The sequence below is a fragment of the Excalfactoria chinensis genome, chromosome 2, assembly GCF_039878825.1.
Source record: "Excalfactoria chinensis isolate bCotChi1 chromosome 2, bCotChi1.hap2, whole genome shotgun sequence".
Taxonomy (NCBI): Eukaryota; Metazoa; Chordata; class Aves; order Galliformes; family Phasianidae; genus Excalfactoria; species Excalfactoria chinensis.
The window spans coordinates 67875655-67896147 of NC_092826.1; the positions used below are offsets into that span (position 1 = coordinate 67875655).

The 20493-nt window shown below is 38.6% G+C and overlaps 1 protein-coding gene across 7 annotated transcripts in view; it reads right to left on the bottom strand.

Moving 5' to 3' along the window:
- Positions 1 to 584: 584 nt before the first annotated feature.
- Positions 585 to 20493, bottom strand: part of CTNND2 (catenin delta 2) — a 607871-nt gene continuing 587962 nt past the window's right edge. For 4 of the 7 annotated variants that reach the window (XM_072330397.1, XM_072330394.1, XM_072330392.1 and 1 more), the window contains 5 exons: positions 16674 to 16800; positions 12345 to 12476; positions 8289 to 8366; positions 5097 to 5170; positions 585 to 2505 (listed from right to left, as the gene is read on the bottom strand). In XM_072330397.1, coding sequence (XP_072186498.1) covers positions 2245 to 2505; positions 5097 to 5170; positions 8289 to 8366; positions 12345 to 12476; positions 16674 to 16800 — 672 coding nt within the window. In that variant the 3' untranslated portion in view covers positions 585 to 2244. The remainder of the gene's footprint in view (positions 2506 to 5096; positions 5171 to 8288; positions 8367 to 12344; positions 12477 to 16673; positions 16801 to 20493) is intronic. The other 3 variants (XM_072330395.1, XM_072330393.1, XM_072330398.1) reach the window with 1 other exon arrangement.

The following is a 20493-nucleotide window of genomic DNA, read 5'->3' on the forward strand; positions in this document are numbered from 1 at the left end:
TATAAACAACCTGTGTCCAAAACTATGAATAATATTTTCATCTACCTCACTATACATCTGGCCCACTGTGCCCCTCCCACCCACCCTTTTTTAAATGTTTTAAAAATGTTTTTTGCATGCGATTTTTTTTTTCCCCGTTTACTACAAAGAGCAGATAAGGTTACATATCGTACACCGGGAAAAGCTGCCAAAAAAGATTCAACTCTAGTCCTAGATTATCGGAAAACCAATTCTACGTCACAACATCCGCCCGCACCAACTCTGGTCTGCGTCCTACGGAGCAGGCAATGGGTTGTGAGAGACTTTTTCCCCCTGCACACAGCCAAAGTGTGCCAGGTGATGGTGAGACTATTACACTGACTAACCACAGAAATGTTTGCAACCGAAAACAAATTCCTTAACTGCAATTTAAGCAATTTACAACTACTCCTTTCGTGTCGGGCCTCATTCCGTGGAAACTGTATGCCAAACTCTTGGCTGAATGAAAGAAATGCTAGATTCTTGTTTTTATTCAGGACTCCCAGCCTAGTTTCCTTTCCTATTTTGTTTTTGTTTTTATTTTGTGAAACAAAAGTCTCTGTTCCTTTTTTTTTTTTATTTATTTTATTTTATTTTATTTTATTTTATTTTATGGTTTTGTTTTAAATGCACGTAAATGGTCAGTATCTTTCATATTTGAGGAATGTGTCTTGGGTGGTGGGTTTTCTTTTTGGTATGGGTTAAAGTAAATGATTGTCCTAATGGTTCAGGAGTTGGACCCTTCTGTAACCTGAAGTTTGGGGACTCCAGGCCTTAGTGTGCTGGGTCTTGTTTTTTTCCATTCCCCCCAGGGAGATGGCAAGATCAAACTCTCTCTTCTTTGAGCGCTTGCAGGTTGGTGGATGGAAAGTAATGACATTTCTTTCCTTGAGAGAAGACCAAGAGATGCTATTTTAAAGGAAATGGCACCTGAGGGTGAAGGATTCAATGAAAAATATCCTACAACCCTTTCCTTTGCGAGTCTGCGGCCTAACAATTTTGAACTGCTATCTATGGTTAATAAAGTGAGCAAGAGAAAGCACATACTGGAGTTTCCACTGTTTAAAAAAACTGAAAATCAAACAAAAGCTGAAGCTGGAACGAGGAAAACACTGGATGAAAATAGGTCTTATACCACACAAACGCACACGCTCAAACACATACACACACACACAGTACTATGCATACGTGGACACACATGAGTAAGAATGTATATTTGTATGGTAGATTCTTGGAAATAGACATTCTTAGCAAATATGGATGACAGATCAATTGTAATTTATTTTCTTTTAACACTGTATCATCATAAAGAAAACTGGTATAAATGAAAAAAATCTATTTCAAATATCTACATCTAAAATTTTAGGCAGTGAAAAAGCACTTTGTTGACAAGGAGTGTGGAATGATGAATGTTAATTGTCAGAAACTGCTGAATGCCTTTTTTTTTTTTAGTTGCCACAAACAAATTCACATATCAGAACGAACAATACTGCTAAATATTCCTTTTTGTTTGTTTTTTTTTTTTTTCTTTTTTTTTTTCTTTTTTTTTTTTTTTTCCTTTTTTTGTTAAAACGCACTGGGGAAAAGAAAAACAAAAAACTGGAAATTCATACATCTTTCAAAAATTGAAATTGAAGCAATATTTAGAACCATAGATGAAGAAACACTGCGGCATTGGTGTAATATACACAATGCACTTGGTTTTTTCTTTTTTTTATCTGTAATGTACATCAAATACTTTACAACAATGCATTAACAAAAGGCAAGAAACATCTTGCTGTACAGAGGAAACCCCAAATGCAACTTGAAGCCTAGAGTCACAATGAATGAGGATATTAAACAAAGTGTGAGAAGCTGTTCCCCATAAAGTATGTACGCTGCTCAGTTACTTGTGCTTAACTCTTGACCCACATCCACTGCCATATTCTCCCTCCTTCTTTCAGCCACGTTCAATACACAGCAACGAACTTAAGACTCTACTGGCCAACACTAAAGTTGTCCTACGCTGTAAAATATATATATAGCATATATATTTCTTTCTAATTACTCCCAGGTTTAACTTTCATTTCTTTTAGCCTTCTAAAAAAATCTCTTAATTTTTTTCCACACTGGTTATCTGGGCCTTCCTATGGAACAGGCTTTAACAAACTAAATTTGCAGGAAAAAAATGTCTTGTGGTATGCATGCACATGCACAGTTCCTGGAGCTTTTGTATCTGCCCAAGTCTCAAACCCAGGAGTCGGGAGAGGCTGGATAGTGGCTTGTTTCATAGTTAAGTTCACTATAGGGACGAGCAGCTGAATAGAAGTCGACATAGTTGCCAGTTGACTTTAGTCCCAGGTGCATGTTGTATTCACTTGCAGGTGGACGATGATGCACTTGGTCCTCAAAGAAGGACTCATCATAGTTTCTGGTTGAATTCTGAAACGGCTGATATGGTTCGTAATCTTTTCTGCTGGGCTCCTGTGGAACTGGCTGTGTTGAAACCTGAAAGACAGCAATATCCGTGCCTCTTAGATACACTTTTCTGTGGGCACGAGTAAAGAAAGCGTGAATCTCATTCTATGTTCACCATGCTGGAAATGGAAACTTGGTCATTACCTTAACCAATGCCCGAAGTAGCACTTAGTAGTGAATTAATTCCACAGCTCTGCCTTGTCATTATATGCTTTACACTTTCATTTATTATTTCATTTTACTGCTGCTAACAGATGCTGGTTTATTTGAAAAGTAATTAAAATCTGGTTCTGAGCAGTACCGCTCACAGTAACTTTGAGTAAATATCAGCTGTGTACAGCTTTCTGAGTATTTTGCGGCTACACAGTGCAAATATTGGTGGTAAAAATTCAGTGTGGAAGAATCTGAATGGACAGTGTACACACTCTAAAGACACTTAACATTTCACAACTTCCTTTGCCACAGACGAGACTGGGTGACGACACTGTTAAGAACCAAGTATAGTCTTCAGGGCACTGTTGTAAGAGCATTTCAAACTAAGTGCCCTGAAATGTTTTCTTCTGCTACTGTTAAGTTGAACCAATTTCTTACCACTGCCTTGACGCTTCATGCTGGCACTCTTGAGTTGTTGTTACATTCCAGTAAGTTGCCCTGAGCTTGAAATATTTACGATATGCAGAAAAAAGTCTCAGGTGGACCCCCTAACCTAAGTAAGTTTGCCATTACATTTTTTTCAGACAGATTTGATATTTGGGACTGCTTGAAATCTGAAAATTATAATCATTTGCCAAGTATCTTGGTGGCACATTATCTCTCACTGCCATACCCATGAAGATTAGGCAGGCTCTGTTACTGCAATTGACATGGTCTTTCAGTCCTCAAATGCTGTCTTTTTCAGTGAGCCAATGTGAGTATCAGAAGACTTTTTGCAAAACCTGCAGACTCTGCATGACTTTGCAAGTTTCCTTCAAGAAGACAGGCACAACTGCATTGCTGTGTCTCAAAATGATGGGTATTCTTTCAAAATGTCTGTATGGGACTCTAAGAATAACTTGCAAAAGGCAGTCAGCATTCAATGCCTTTAACAGCTCAACCAGTGACCTTACAGCACTGGTCACAACATCAAAATGGCAAAAGGGAGCACAACAACTTCATTTCCTATTTCTAGCATTGCTTTTTTCTAGCGCCACATGTTCAGACACAGGTGTCTCAATCTGGACACACAAGACAAATTACATACTAAGCAACCTATTCATAAGCCAGAAAGACATACCGGTCATATTTTTGAGTAGAAAGAAGACCAAATTAGTATTTTGGGGTCCCTTATAAATAGAAACATTACTCATGATAAATCAGTCATGAACCTTACATTTCTTTGAGAAAACAAGAGGAAAAATGGTGGAAAAGGAGGTGGTTTTCTTTTGCTCTCATTTTAAAAATCAATTAGTTGATTTATGACTGCAGCCTGATTGCACCGGCTGTTAAAATGCCTCATACTCCTCCTTTCCCTAAACACTGTGTTAATTACAAGGACTTTTCTCTTTGAAGACAATACAGGCAGAAATACCTTCATGCACTAAAGCAATGCACACAAACAACATGGTACACCACATGAAATACTGCCTAAGTAAAGAGCCAAAACAATACAGCGAAAATGGGAGCACAGCATCTGAAACTTGCTGTAAGTTTGTGGATTCCAATTTAAATAACATTCATTGAAACTGACATTTCAGGTAATCTAGTAAAATTTTTCAGGACTTATTTTTATTTTTTTAATCAGTTCCACCAAATATTCTTTTACTTTTCTGATGCTACTCTAAATTTGGGTAGGATGGTCAGGTTGTGGTTGGACTTGATGATCTTTAAGGTCTTTTCCAACCAGAGCAATTCTATGTTTCTATGTAAAGTGCTTTCCTTAAGTGCTTTTGGACTCCTATCTCTGTTTGAAGAATGATGCACATTGCACAGGGAAGCTATGAAAACATTCAGGAACTGTGATCGTTCAGTATAAGATACAGTTGTGCAAAACAGTGACTCTACACATACATACAGAGAATGAATATCTGCCTGTAAGAGACACAAGGGTGCCCCAATGCCACGCTTGTTCAGTACATAAGTTGCTGACAAAATGCCTTAGCCTGTAAGCCACACAGTGCCAGAAGTAGCTTTCAGTTTTATGGTGGATACACTCAAGCCATCAGATGTGAATGCACTTCACGAAGTATACTGGCACAGGACATCACCAGGTATTTTACCAAGCAGAAGTGTCCGTTGTGTTAGCTTGGCCTTTGCAGTGTGCATCACATATCCTGAACTTTAAAGGCATGCAGGTCTCAGGCTGCTCTTGATTTCATTATGAGAGAAGGGCCTTAATCCTTTAAATGATTCTTGTGCATCTGTTGTCATAACCTGTTGGACATTTTTGAAACTTGGGCTGAATTATGCATTAGCATGAAGAATAACTTGCCTTAAACCAGTGGAACTGCCAGAATCTGGTCAGCATCTGGACTCATTTATCCTAACTTATATTTTTTAATCTTTGTGATATTTGTCATAGTTTCCACATAAAAGGTTACACCGGTGTCTTGCCAGCTAGAATATATATTAGACTACTTACTTACCTGGTTGTGTTTGATATCTTCAGCAGGTGCACCGTAAGAATTTCTGTACAAAGTTGAGATTCCAGTGTTCTGAGCTGGAGAAAGAGAAACGGAAGGAAAAACAGTTTTACCAGTTGTGCCTCTTTGGCCTCAAAATAAATTCTTAAGGCTTCATTTAATACTCATATAGTGCTCATTTCCCTTACACAAAAATCTTCAAAAGCATCAGCAGTATTCTGTTTTTTTCCTCTCCCACTAACGGTATTAATCTTTGCTTTGGGGTACATACACGTATGTAGTAAACACATTAATGGTAACAGGTATTATATCATTTTCATACCAATCACACATAAATCAACAAAATATTTTCATACACAGCATTCAATAATATATTCCAGGTTATATGTGGGATTTTGTATAACACATGTATTAAACAGGTAACAACTGTAAATATTGGGATTAAGAAACATGTAACTCATTTCAGTTCAGTTGAATGTTACACCAAGTCCTGGATTACTTATCCAACAGTGCTTCTGTTATACTGTGAAATTATTCATGGGAAAATTGATTACATACAACTGATGAGCAATGTGAAAAGTAAGCAGTTTTACCAAACATGTCTGGCCAAGATAGTCTCAAGTCCATGAACTGCATTAATTTTCTTCTCAAATACCTTACTGCTAAAATGCATGCACAAAACCGAGCTACAAGTTTGAAATTAGAAGTGATTCTGAAGACAAGGATGACATTGTATTGTTTTGCAAAGATTACTGAGTACCCGCCTAAAGAAACACATTAATAACCACGGATTTCTCCGCAAGGCTTTAACTTTCCCTGATCACCTTGATTTGAGTATCTAGCTGAAGCTCAGCTTGCTGATGGAACCAGAAATGTATGCACTTCTCATATCTGATATAAATTGATTGAAAGATGTTATGTAGTTGTGGCGCACACTGTGCTTGCTGGATATCATCATAGTATCATAGTATCGTGTGAGTTGGAAGGGACCTTAGAGATCATCGAGTCCAACTCCCGGGATTCGAGCCCTCTGTGTAGCAGAGCGGCACTTCTGCCACTTGCGCTACAGGGGGATTCGAACCCCGGGCCTCTGGTGTTGCAAGCGGCAATTCTACCACTGCGCCACCGGAGGCACACATATGTGTTATTAACTTTCCAGATACTAGAACCAATGACTTGATAACTGCCACTGAGACTCTCATTATAAGAGCATATGCTCAAAAAACAATTTTAAAACTAGCAGTGAATAGCAGTGAATCAGAGCATCAGTGGAACCCATTCAGCCCATTCAGCTTCTCTCGTGTCTCTGTGCAACTGTATAAAACCTGAGATGGTATAGTACCTTTACAGCTCAAAACTTGGAGAGCAGTACTGAAGGGCAGAGGTGAAAGCTGGCGGTAGGATCCATGCTGGTCACATCACCAAGAAGAATCACAGTTACTGAAGAAGTAACCTTTTTTCTTTTCTTCCTTTGGCAACCTGCTAGCATGGATCCCAGAACAGTAAACTGCTTTTGCCATTCTTCCCCAGTCAGGAGAAAGGAAGGAATGGCATGGTCTTTAGTCAAAGCTGATTGTGAAGTGCCCATTCTGATCTCCACATCTGCTACAGGCACCATGCTGATTTTTTGACAGAGGTTGTTGCGCTATTCCATGTTGTTACTACAATGATCACAGGTGGCGTTCTTAAAGATCTCCAGGATGATCCTGAAATGGGATGAAGACTGGACCCATATGGTGGGTTGATGACCTTTACCTGGAAAAAAATCAGCCCCGCTCCCCCCATTTTTTTCACTGTTAGCTAGTAGAGGTGAAGAAACTCTTAGTTCTTGATGTGCTGGATGCAGTTACTAAGACAGAGCATAGTCCTGTGTAAGAAATGGAGCAAAGATCCAGGGGTCTCCAAGTAGTGCACTGGGATCCTTTATTTGAAACTAAGAATATAAGCTCTGGTAATGGACAGTGGCTGATTCGTTTTGGTGGCAAGTATTCCTGGTTCTGCCTGTGTGCAGGTAACAGATGGAAATGATGACTGCTTGGATAGTTCATAGATGTTAGTACAGAAGTGCCAGTCTACGGAGGTTCTCCCTGTTCAAGTTGTTTCATCAAATTTGATTGATGTGTGAGGCTTGACTGTTGTTATTTCAGTATTTTTTATGAATTCCAGCTGCATCTTCTGCTTAGTGCTTCAAACTCTCATTCCTGTTGACAGTCTTTGATGATGAAGGAGCCAAGGAGCATGCAAGAGCATTATTGTGTAAGGGGCTTCTCATGCCACTGTGGCACTCAGTAGTGCCGGATAATTTGGCGGTACCATCTTTTATTATTCTGGTTTTCTGACTTCTCTGCTTGCCCCACAATGTGCTAGAAGAAGCTTGCTTGAACAATACGGAAATGATGATGTGCTGGACTTTCATAAATGGGAAAGAGCTTCTTGTAACCTCTTTTTTTTTTTTTTTTTTTTTTTTTTTTCCCCAAAAAAATATGAATCTTAAGATAAACAGGACTGAAGATCCATACATGCAAGTTTTCAGACAGGAATGACTGAAAGTACAATACTATTCATAGTCATTTGTTAAGAATAAAGAACAGCATAAGATGCAAATCCGAGAGTTTTATGGAGAATCTGAAGAAGAACAGCAGACTGAACACATGCTAATTCAGAGTGTTTCCATAGGCAATCAGAGAGACTTTTAGGAGGGCCAAGGCCTTTCCATCTTTTTATAGGTAAATAAAAGAGCACAAGGAACCTGTGTGCCTCTACTAGCCATAATTATTAATAAACAGAAACAGTTCAGAGTTGATGTGTAGCTCTCAACCACAGTACTGTGAAATTTATTGTATGTCACAGGCCAGATTAAAGTCTTGCAGTCTCCCAGATCACAGATTCCACGATGGAAGAAATGGACAATCTCTGCATAATGGAAATAGCTGCAAGGTCTGCATTGCTGATTTCATTGCAGTCAAATGAATACAAATTCTTAAGTTCAAAATGCAAGCAAACTGTGGTATTTTATTCTTAATGTGATAAGAAGGAGTACAATGAGACATCAGATGCTTTGAAATGAATGCCAAGAGTTCACAAACAAGAAAGCTTGGCTTAGTCTAGCTGATAGAATGAGATAACTCTGTCTCAGGAGGAAATGTAAGCCAAGCAATGTAGCTGCCAGTAATGCATGCAGCCCCGCTCCAGTACCTGCTTCAGAACACGCAGGCGGCATTCCTGGGAACTCCATTCCCGCTGTGCCATGCTTCAGTGAGCAGCTGACTCTTGCTGTCCAAAAGCAGAGGGTGAATATAAAAGAAAGAAGGGAGAGGATGAGCCAGATGAAAGGAAAATATTTGGGTGGCTAGTATCTGATGTTACATGTGTCATCACAGTAAAATGATCACAGAGAAAGAGAGTTAATGAAATAATTCCCTTTTTAAAACATGGCAAAGGAAGGAGGTACAAAGAGTAGTAGACAGAGGTTTTCCATCAAACATGTTTCCTTACAGAGAGAACAGTCATGGCAGATAAAGTGATTTCAGAATTGATGAGTGTATGTGTCTGTATTTTATGCAGTACCTAAACAGCACAAGACAGTACTGAGAAGGTACTTTTTACTGGGCTAAATAGTGACAGTTCTGAAGTGAATACGATGATACGCCTGCAGTAGTTTGTGGTTGTGTTGTGTAAAGAACATTAGAGAAAAATACCGTACTTTATTATTTTCCCCAGTTTTCAAGGTGATATTGATTTCAAAAAAATACAAGTTTCCCTTAGCCACCTTCTCCAAAGCTTTACAGCAGCTCTGAGAATTATGTCACTCAGTGGTTTATGTGACAAAGTTATCATTGATTGAAGCCCTCCCCACTTATCCCAGTCCCTTGATTCCTGGCTTAACATTCAATTTCCAGCTCCTAAGCGTACCCATTCAGAACACATTTACAGGCACTTTGAAATAATAAGGTGCTAACCTTTTGCACTCACAAACAGACAGGCACAAGAAAGGAAAGATCAATTGGGCAGGCAGTCATCCACAACTGGCATTGCTTAACCTGCTCTTCCTACTATGATCAACAGGACTCTTAATTCAAGACAGTGAAGGAAAATGCTTCTGTGCCTCACAAATATCATTTAACAGAGATCACTGCCTGTCATTACCACTGCCACCTTCACTTACGGTGAAAGGGCATGTCAAAAGATTGCAGTTTTATTGTGGTTTCTTAAAGTAATAATAAGTGCAAGTCACCAGGGTAACTCTAGCTTTTTTAACAGTTGGGAGTTGTGTTCAGAATGTGCAAGTCAGTTCAAATAAGAACAGTGCAGATGATAAGATTACTGACAAGCAAAAGAATAAATCAACCAGGAGGTATTTCTGCTGGTGGAAGTGAAGATACAGGGTGCAGATTGTGATGTACATACTGGTTCAATAAGGGTACTAACAAAGTCCCATAATAGTATACAGTAGGCTTATCTTCTCTGTTCTGAAAGAGAATACCAAGGTGTAAATAACGTTACCACATTCATTTATAGCTCCTTTAAAAAAAGAAAAATGAAAAGAATAGTTTTTGTCTTAAAAATATACCTTAGGTGATAAAATTTTATTATTGGTTATTATTTTCTACCGAAAGGAGTAGATGGACTGTAAATATACACAGCATCATAAACTTGTGAAGTGAGGAGGGCAATGGAAACTTTGATATTGTTCCCCTATTTTTTAGCTGTCCTTGTGAAATCAATATAAGTTATCATTTTCAGCCAAAGTGTTTACTTCATAGATTCTCCAGATTCTCCATTTTTTTTTTTCCCAGAGGTTTCCTGACAGCTCTCCACAATGGCAGGAAGCCAGCATTTCTACCTCAAAAATCCATCAAAAAACCTTCATTTCAGTCTTAGCCAAGAGGTCATAAAATTTTTGAACTATAAACTGAGAAGAGCTTTGAAGAAGAGCATGGAGACAGGTGTGGATAAATTGGGACTACCGCTGTGGCTCTCCACTCTCTATAAATCTATAAGTTAAAGAAAGCTTTGTGCAATATATCAGCTTAACACAAAACACAAGAGCAGTTCAGTATATGTATATGCCAGGTGGAACTTGAAAAAACATTTCTCTAAGTCCCATAGGCACTGTAGAGTTATTAACTGCTATGCATTATTTGATGCACAAAATGAAATACAGGAATTGAAATGCAAACTTACATAAGACCACAGAAGTAAGACCAAAATGTCTCACAATTAAATTCATAAGTTTCATATTGTTTGTTAATGAAATCTTTATTATTTAATCAGCTACAGATATGTTACACAAATTTCACATCAAATGTTGACAGTACAACTCCTTCTGTCATTTTCTTCTGTTCTTAAAATGACGCTTAATTTGAGCTCTGACCAAATGGGCAGAGATTTGGTGATCTGAAAGACAAAGAAAGTGATTTGTTAATTCCATATTCACTCATACGATGGCTATACAAGATTATGAACATTATAAAGCTTATCAGTTTGATTGTTTTTGATTTTTCTCATCCAGCTCAACAGTTAGAAAAATTAGCAATAGCTGAGCGTGATGCTGAGAGTCTCGAGTGTTCTTATTAACAGCCACCCCAAAAGATCAGTAAGAACATACAAAACATGCAAACAGATATGAAATGAAAACAGGATGAGAAAAGCACAGTGGGGCAAAGCTTGCTGGGAAAGCACAAACCTCATGTTCCTAAAACTGCAGAGAAATAGCAAGGGCACTACAGTAAACAGTAAAATAAAACAAGATGGGGAAAAAGACTTTTACATGAAGCGGGGAGAGAGACATGAAAAAATAAGTAATGAACTGGAAGGAAGCACATGAACAGTGCAAGGGAAGATTTTCCACATGGAAATTCGTTTTTGTGACGAATTCAAATATATATATTCAAATATTTCAAATATAATCTGCTTGTCTAAATTTGCAGACACAGGTAGGGTGAAATACTAACGTTTCTGCAGTTATTATTCAGATTCCTTCTTCATGAAAGTGCTGAAAAAAAAATGAAGTCCTGTCCTTTATAATCACACAATTAATAGCATCTGAAGTGTTCTAGAGACTTCTCTCATCTGACTATGAAACACCCAAAGTGTACAGATACTATAAATACAGTACCTTGATTGAATTTTCTTTAGTTTCATTAGTATCCTGCAGAGGTGATTCAGGACATTCAGTTCTGTGGTTTCCACATGCTCTTCACTGTCATTCTTCTTCTTCAGACTTCCACTTTCTTCCTAATTCTGCATCAGATTTTCACCCAAGTTCAAAACCTTTAGGTTGTGATTGCACAATGGTGTATAGCAGAATAGATGCTGTGTGAGTAGTGCCATGTCCTGAAAGTAGACACTAGCATGGATGGCTTGAAATCTAATCAGCATGTTTCTGCTTTCGCTGTGAGCTTAAGAACCCAAACCAACCCATTCTGGCATTCTCTGAGCAAGACCTTTGCAGAGGGAATGGAAAAAAGCAAGAGGCATTAAAAAAGTGCAGAATGACTCCTCAATGTAAATTTTTTACAGGGTAGGATTTGGTGGAGAGGACACTATGATGCTCAGCACAGTATAAATATAATATGCAACAGAGGTTATATAAGCCTGTGAAATGGTGATAGCGATCGACACATATTTTACGGAGAACTAAAGAAGAGGTACAGTACTAGCCAAAGTAGTCAATGTTTCTTAATAACTGAAATGCTAACAGGTTAATGAGCTCACTAAGGAAGAAAGACCTTCAATGAAACCTGCAAAAGATGACCATACTTATGCCAAGAAAATTGTTGCATTTTAAATCAGCCTAGTTGAGAAAGTAATAAGGATAGACTTTCCAAACTGCTAGGGAATTTCCTAGGTATTACTGACATATAAAAACAACTAACTTGTCCCACAGAGTCGTTCCCTGCAAAAGACAGGCATCAGTGACCTCCACACATACTCAACCATAGTCATGCTCACAGAAACGGCACCAGTTAATACAAGGTGGATTTACCCACATCCTTCTGAAAAGAGAACAGAATTAAAAAGAAATGTACAAATGCTTTTAGAGACTCTTGTGTTATGAAGAATCACGGCTTTCATAAATGATTTTCACAGAGCACTGAATTCACTAAGATCAAGCACTTTTTCAGTTTTATTCCTCAAAGCTGCTAAACTTTGGCATAAACCAGAGCAGATCAACTCTTCAGCCAAGCCTATAAAATCAGTAATGTATCACAGCTGATTTTTACATGTGCTATGTAAGCATAATCTCACCTGTCATGGTGTCTTTCCTTGAAGTGTGTTCTCCCTTACTTCCATGGTAAGTGGCGTTTGTTCCAGTTGATTCATAGTCTGTTTTCCTTTCTTTTAGGCTGATCATTTCCCGAGGTGAGGCTGGGGCACTTGCTAGATCATAAAAATGGATTTATTTTTTCTCACCACATTATCACTGAGTGTATAGTTTAACTCTAGAGTAAACATTATAGTAAAGTATATATTTGCTACCAGACCACTGTTCAGCTGTTTGAAGAAACACTATAACATTATGAAAGAAGTGTTGCTATTTTAAATTCAGGACAAATACATTTAACAGGACTATCAATTCCAAACATCATTTTCTCTTTTCACTCACACTCAACATTTAAGATGATCATTATGAAAAAATACAACAGAAATAATAATAATAATAATAAACAAATTTCCCATAGCTTTTCAATTTCTTTAATGTGTCAAAACTTTCCAGTCTAGCTACTTCTCTCTCTCTTTTTTTTTTTCCTTATAATGGTCAATTCTTTTCTGTTTAAAAGACCCTTAACTTTCAACTGAGTAGAAAAATCCTTATACAATGAGATAAAGTGGTTTCCTCCCTTCTCTGTTGAAAATAAACAAGCCTTGAAATAACTCTGGAAGGGAAGGGAAGAAAATAAAGCTGTTTGTTTTTTTTTTTTTTTTTCATAGAACACATACAAGAAAGAGTACCTAACACCTAAAAGTAACTCAAAGAATTTCTCTGCCATTAACTGTCTAAGCACAAACAACTGGCATTAAAACAAAATTTCTTTCATCACATGCTGTGAAACTCTGCAAGTCTTTAGAGGCTGAGAAAGAAGGAGGCTGGGAGGCAATGTTATGGGAGTAGCTGGCTCGTAGGGCTGTTTCACGACTGACTGAGCTTCAACAGCCAATAAGAGTCTGACTGAAACTTGCACTGGCTAAAAGTGGGGAAGTGAAAGACGACTAAGAGAACTAGGCTTGTATGTGATTCTTAGACACTGAGGAATGTGAAGGTGATGAGTGGTGTTGATCACAAAGGCTCACAGTTCAGGATGCTATGAAAGGAAAAAGAGAAAAGCAGGGAGAAAAATAACAGATGTCAAATAAACTAATTTTGATGATCTTTTGATTCAGATGTGGGTAGACAGAAGGCACTTCCCCTGCTGGGGAGGGGAGGAGAGGGAAAGTAGTATGATGTTAGTAGCAGAACATCCCGGAGCCTCGTAAAAGCATAGTGGCAAAAAAATAACTGAACTTGTGGTGCTTGTTTCCACATGCTTCCTGGCTGTCACCCAGATATTCAATATGATCAAATAATCTCCAGAGCAATAACAATGTCTCTTCTCTGAAATTACACAGCAGACGTGGGACAGATGGCTTTCTTATGAAGCCATCAAAACTGGGGATTGCTTTTAAGTTGCCTGTCAATAGTGATGTAATTCTAAAGGTGATAAAAGTATTAACTACGAAGAAACATGACATGACATTGTATTACCAAATCGGCTAATGGGAGCCTGACTTAAGCAGGGCACAAAACAAGATGCAAACCTTGAAAAGGTAACTAACAACTGCTTGCCTTTTGTTTCCCATACTCTAGTAATACTTGTCACAATCTGGTGTTTTGAATAAAGCTGATTGATGAGGAAAAGAACATCTCTCTCTGTTCCCTGTGGAAACTGTACCTCTCCTTGCATGTTAAAACAGTGGCTTTTTGGAAAGTGTTAACATCTGGAACTGCCCTCCTCCAGAGTTCTTATTGAAAGCAGACATACTTTCATTACTTTACATTAGACTAAGAAGTAATAGCAAGTTTTTCTTTTATTATTTTTAAAGAACACACAAAAAGACAGAACTCTTCAAGCTTGTTAAAAGCACTGCACAAATAAGTCCTAGGGATGAATGGGACATTATGAGTTCATCTACTTCAACTTTTTACCCCAAGGTAGAAGACACTATACCAAAATAATTCTTGACACATTTTTGTCTGAAACTAAAGATCTCTGATGACAAAAACCAGGTAATTGCTCCAAGCAGTCTATTACTGTGCTTTGTTTCTCTGCCATTAGGAAATGTTCAATGATGTCTAGCCTGACTCCTTGCTGCTCATTATTTTCATTTGTCTTCTATGAAAGTAGAGAAAGTTCATAGCATGCCTCCTTGCAGCTGCCTCTTACATGTCTGAAGACTTGATGCACATCTCTTCTCACTTGTCTCTGAGTTAAACAATTGAAGTCCATTCAGTGTTTCTTCATATTCTGATCTCTCCATCTCCTGATTCACATTTGCAACTGACAAAAATCCCTAAGTCGTTCCTAATGCACTTTCATCTAGCCAGATTTCCCCTTATAATTTATTCGTAAGGGATAAGATCTTTTCAGAAAATAGCTCCAATTTCTCAGGACAAGGATGAATTCTAACAGTGCTCCCCACATAAAGTGAGTCTCTTCTAGATTTATGCCACCTGCAAAGTTAACAGGTATCCTCTGTGTTTTAGAAGGATCATTATTATTATTATTTTGCATCAAAAACAGTGTGCTTGCATCAGAAACAGTGTTACTACCAGGAACAGGGAGGTAATTGTCCCCCTGTACTCGGCATTGGTGCGGCTGCACCTTGAGTACTGTGTTCAGTTTTGGGCCCCTCACTGCAAGAAAGACATTGAGGCCCTGGAACGTGTTCAGAGGAGGGTTACGAAGCTGGTGAGGGGTCTGGAGCACAGGCCTTATGAGGAGAGGCTGAGGGAACTGGGATTGTTCAGCCTGGAGAAGAGGAGGCTCAGGGGAGACCTTATAGCTCTCTATAACTTCCTGAAGGGAGGTTGTGGTGAGCTGGGGGTCGGCCTCTTCTCTTGTGTAATCAGTGATAGAATTAGAGAGAATGGTTTCAAGCTGCGCCAGGGGAGGTTCAGGCTGGACATTAGGAAGTATTACTTCTCGGAAAGGGTAGTCAGGCATTGGAATGCACTGCCCAGGGAGGTGGTGGAGTCACCGACCATGGGAGTGTTCAAGAAACGTTTGGATGTTGCATTGAGGAATATGATTTAGCTGGGAAGTATTGGTGATGGTTGGACTGGATGATCTTCTAGGTCTTTTCCAACCTTGATAATTCTGTGATTCTGTGATTATTAAAACCACTGAAATGTACTGGACCCGAGGCAGACCTCCAAGGAAAGTATTCTTCCATTTTGACAAAAAATGAAAGTAACATCCACTATTTGAGAATGGTTTTCAGTCTGCTTTGTACCTACCACATGCAACATCTTCTGGACTGTTTGCGAGCTTGCCCTGGCTTGCCCACAAAAATATTGCGTGAAATAGTCTCACAGATCAGTGTTGATTTCATTTGCTTTCTTTTTACAAAGCCCTACAACCATGTCATGGAAGAAATTCAGGTGGAATAGTAAGAACAGGAACTCTCACTGGAGTGCACTTACGGCCACATTTTCAAACTTCCTCAGTGGTTTCTTGGCAGGACTAAGGTACAGCTCATAGATCATTAACACAGCTATTTTCTTAGAGATACAACTACTGTATGATGCTGATGGCAATAACCAGCTTGGAAAATTTTAATCTTAGACTACTGGTATACCTATGTAATGGCAGGATTTGATCGAACAAGTAGTAAAATGCACACAGAAAGTTTGAGTGTTTTAACTGTTTTTTCTTATAATACCATTACTGAGCCTGTTTTACTTAGACAGGATACATTTTACCTGATGAAAAAATGCCTAGATTACTGAGTAGAAAAATAAATTAACACCTCATTATGAGTTGCCTTACTTACATTAACTCATTGCAGAGATCATACAGAATTAATGACAGCGGTTCTAAATGTGCCACCAATATTACACGACAACATGTAGCCAAACTTTCTTTAAACTTGCTACTTGTACATGCAAGCATATGCACATTTATGTACATATACACACATGCACATACAATCAGAATAAAAGCTGACAGAAATAATGTGGATCTTTCAACTTCTGCCACAACAACATAAGAGATTTCATGACTAGCAAGAAGTAGCAGAATTTCCTTGTGCTAACAGTAGATGTAATTGTTCTTGAGATCTAGTCATCTAATCTAAATCAGAGAAACACTGCATAGCAACTCATAACAAAAAAGTTGAGCAATCCCTCTGGTGTAGAACGTTATGAAGTGTCCTGCAAAGTAAAGTCATTCCTGTTTTAAATAAATAGTTCAGATATGAGCAAAGACTGTATCTTGCACCCTTCCATTATTGTTAATAACAGATCGGACACTGCTTAAAGGAGGAAAATGACAGTAATTGATTATTTCAGCATTTACTTTTGTAATTGCCTGCTCTTACCTGAGCGGTTGTTAGGAGACATGCGCACGGGAGAGATGGAGGGCGTGCGTGATGAAGAGTACGGTCTTTGCCGATCTCTTTCTATCGTTGAAGATGAGGCTACAAAGTGATACTGTGACCATCCATCCTGCAACATCAAACATTATGACAGCAATCAGAAAACAGCATATGGTGTTTTTCCTCGCTATTCTTCATTATTAAGTACAGAGCATTTTCCTACATATTCTATATTTTTACTACTTATACACAAATAGGTTACTCTCTTTTTTTTCCAGTGGTTGGGTGACAAATACTCTCAGTGGTGCAGGATTCAATGTATTGACTGTACTGACACACAAAAAGAACAGCTTTAAAATGCAGTGATTTCTGTAAAGTACTGTGGTAATGGTGATGCATGTTTTTAAATAAAGAAACAAAGCAATAGAAATGTTAGAAACAGCTACCTCAGAAATAAGATGAGTTAATTCCTTCACAGTTTATTACTGCATTATTATAACAGAAGATAATGCTCCTAAACAATTAGCTTTATAGCTTGAAAATATCATGACGGAATAAATGGAATTTTACTGCTACTCTTATTAAACTACAACATTTCAGATGCCTTAAAAGATTTTCATGTAGTAATCCCCTTTATCACTACTTAGTTTTAAACCTAAATCTATAACACAAGTCGATCCTGCCTGGTCTTGGGCTTAAGGGCTTTTACAAACCCTATGCTTTGTGGATATCAAGTCAAGCAACTTGCATGGCGCTATACACAGCTTTGCAGTGAAATGCTGTATATAGGCAAAAACTATATTGCAACCCCACCCACCCCCACAACCAGCAGGAATTCTGCTCATACTTACAGAGAACTAACTCTACCTGAGTGCAGAGAAGGGCATTTCCCTGCGCTGCACTTGACCCCCAGCCCTGAGGCCCACTCCTCCCTCCTCAGCTTTTGCCCAAGGCCTTTATTTGCCTCTGGGCCCATTACAGGCACACAGCTCTCCCAGCTGCAGCAGGGAAAGGCCCAAATACACCTTTTCCACTTTCAAGAAACAGAACTTTGCAAGAGCGTGACACACGTCTCTTTTACAGCAGCAGGAGGAAGGAAGGCATTCACATTTGATGCAGAGGGAAATGCTCTGATAGGACAGAGAGACTTGACACATAGCTACAGGTTCTGAACATCTGTACTCCTTATAGAATGCATTTCTATGTAGGTCACTCCAAAAATAATGCCTCCTATTTGTTTCCAGGCAAACTACAGCATATACAAACAGCACAGTAACAGTGATCAACAGAGCAAGCTCTCAGCTACAAAACACTATTTTTCAACAGTCACTACCATTAGCTCTGCCTTTTTGTCAATGATGAACAAGAGCCTGCATGCCGCACTCGTAAAAATCTGCACCTATGGATGTGACCCACTGTTTCAAAGCTGCTATGATGGCATCATAACATCCTTCATAATCTCAAACAGATGGAAGTCAGTAGGCACCAAATCTGGACTATATGGTGAGTGTGGTAGCACAGTCCATCCACGAGAAGCAATGTGCTCTACTGCCTCCAAACTAATATGGGGCTTAGTGTTATCGTCTTGCAAAGGAATGGTTGTTTCCTTCTCTGGGCTGGCCCTGTAAGTTTGAGCCTTCAGTTTAGTTAGTGCACAGTGTAGCATTAAGAATTGATGGTTTGTTTAGATTCCAGGAAATCCAAAAGGATCATCCCTTTCCTAGTGCAAAAGACAGCATGCATCACTTTACTCACTAAGGGCTATGTCTTGAACATTTTCCTCCATGGGGAATTCACATCACCACTCCATGTACTGCTGTTCTGACTCTAGTCCATAGTAGTGGCACCATGTCTCACCACCAGTAACGATGCAATCCAGGAAACTGTCACTTTCAGCCTCACACAGCTTCAATAGGTCAAACTTGAATAAGGCGTTCTTCCTGTGTGTGCATTCATGTGACCCATCTGGTACAAAATGTGTAATACATCAACACTGCCACCATCATTCCCAATGTACTGAAGCTGATATTCAGCTCCATACCAGGTTTCCTGGTTTGCACTGATGAGCTGATCAAGGCATTTTTCATTCAGTGCTGTGACAGCTGTGCATGGCCATTCAGAATGTGGCTTGTTATTCATAATGGTGTCACTACTGCTGAAACACAGCACCTTGCTGTGCTCACATCTGGTGGTTGGTCTCCACAAATGTTCAGTAAGCATCTATGATATCAGTGGGTGCCATTTTTACAATTCAGTTCCACACCTTTGCTTCAGACGCACTTCCATGTCAGATGACATTCTGTCAGACTGCCCCTCTGCTACCATCTGTCATATGGCAGCAAAATGGAATGGAATATTGTTGGGAAGGTTCAGTGTCTACTGCCATACTACCAATATCCACCTCTGATGTTGTGGGCCACAATAATAAAACAGGAGGCATTACTTTTAGAGCAGTCCTTGTATAAACATGCATGTTTCTTAGTCATAAGTTGAAAAGAAAAGAGGGAAATGTAAGCCATGGCTTTGTAGTGTGATTATTATTTTCTTTAAAATAGATAGTAAGAGTCTGTCCACTGCAGTCAGCCATTTTAATGACATCTCCCTGAACTGCATCTTATATTTCATAGCAGTCTCATAATAAAACATGAGGAATGAAAAATTAATTAATAAAAAAAAAATATATATATACACAAATATAGATTTTTTTAGAAGAACAGTCTTTAAGACTATTCTCTTAAGACACAAATTTCCATATCTGATCTTTCATTTCCAAGAGGCCACATCTGCACAGGCCAGGTTCTCCAACCAAGAAGGAGGATCAATGAGAATATAATACTAATAACATCTGTAAAGTCCTCCATTCTTATTGTTGAATAGCGTTGGAAATTATTAGAATCTTTTCAATATTTTTTAAAAACAACTGTTAGAAACTATAATGAATAGCTTGAGTCCAATCATCTTATCCAAGCACTAAAACTGTAAGAAAAATATCTGTGTCATTTTCACATCTTCCGTTAACAATAACTTACATGATACATTTTTACTGTAAGGATGAAGAAGCAAACTTGAGAAGCCCACAGCCTTATCCTGCTGTGGAAAAACGTTTCCCTTTTTCATTCTCTGAGGTCTTAAGTTCTTGCAAGAAAGGTGACCTCAATAATTGGCTGAGTTATAGTTTTCTGACTATTATTTCTTTTAAGCAGACTCCTCTGCTGAAGCAGAAGATAGCAAGAGAATCGACCATAGATCTGATAAAAGAAGAAGGAACAGGCTATCTCTGTCCACCTGCAAAATAAAGAGCCATCAGCCACGCTTACACAGTGCAACTCAGAAGTGCTTTGAGCTCCATGGATCTGGAAGCACATATAGCAGTGCACAATATCCTTTTGCATTCTTGTTTCCTGCAAATAGGTCCCTGACCAGTGAGGCACAGCACTCACACAGCATCCTTTTATTGGGATGATCAAGAGACGGAGATTGTGGTGTGTGATGGAGACTATGCAGTAGCCTGAGCCTCTCTACCATTGTCTGCAAAGGGAACTATTAAGAAGTTCACAAAAAACTCTTAACAGGAGGGCCCGTCCCTTTAAAAAGGTGGTGCACAAAGCCCCTGTTTCAGTGTTCCACCCTTTAAAGATAATTCTTATTTCAAATTATCCATTTGAATATGAATCATTATCCATTATTCATTCTTTTGCTGAATGCTTAGAGACATTACAAAATAAGAATTATTACAGTCATGAATACAAGCTTGGAATTTTTATACCATATCCACATAAGAAACAAGAGCACTATGAGTTGCTACAAACCCTTAAGAAAGTGA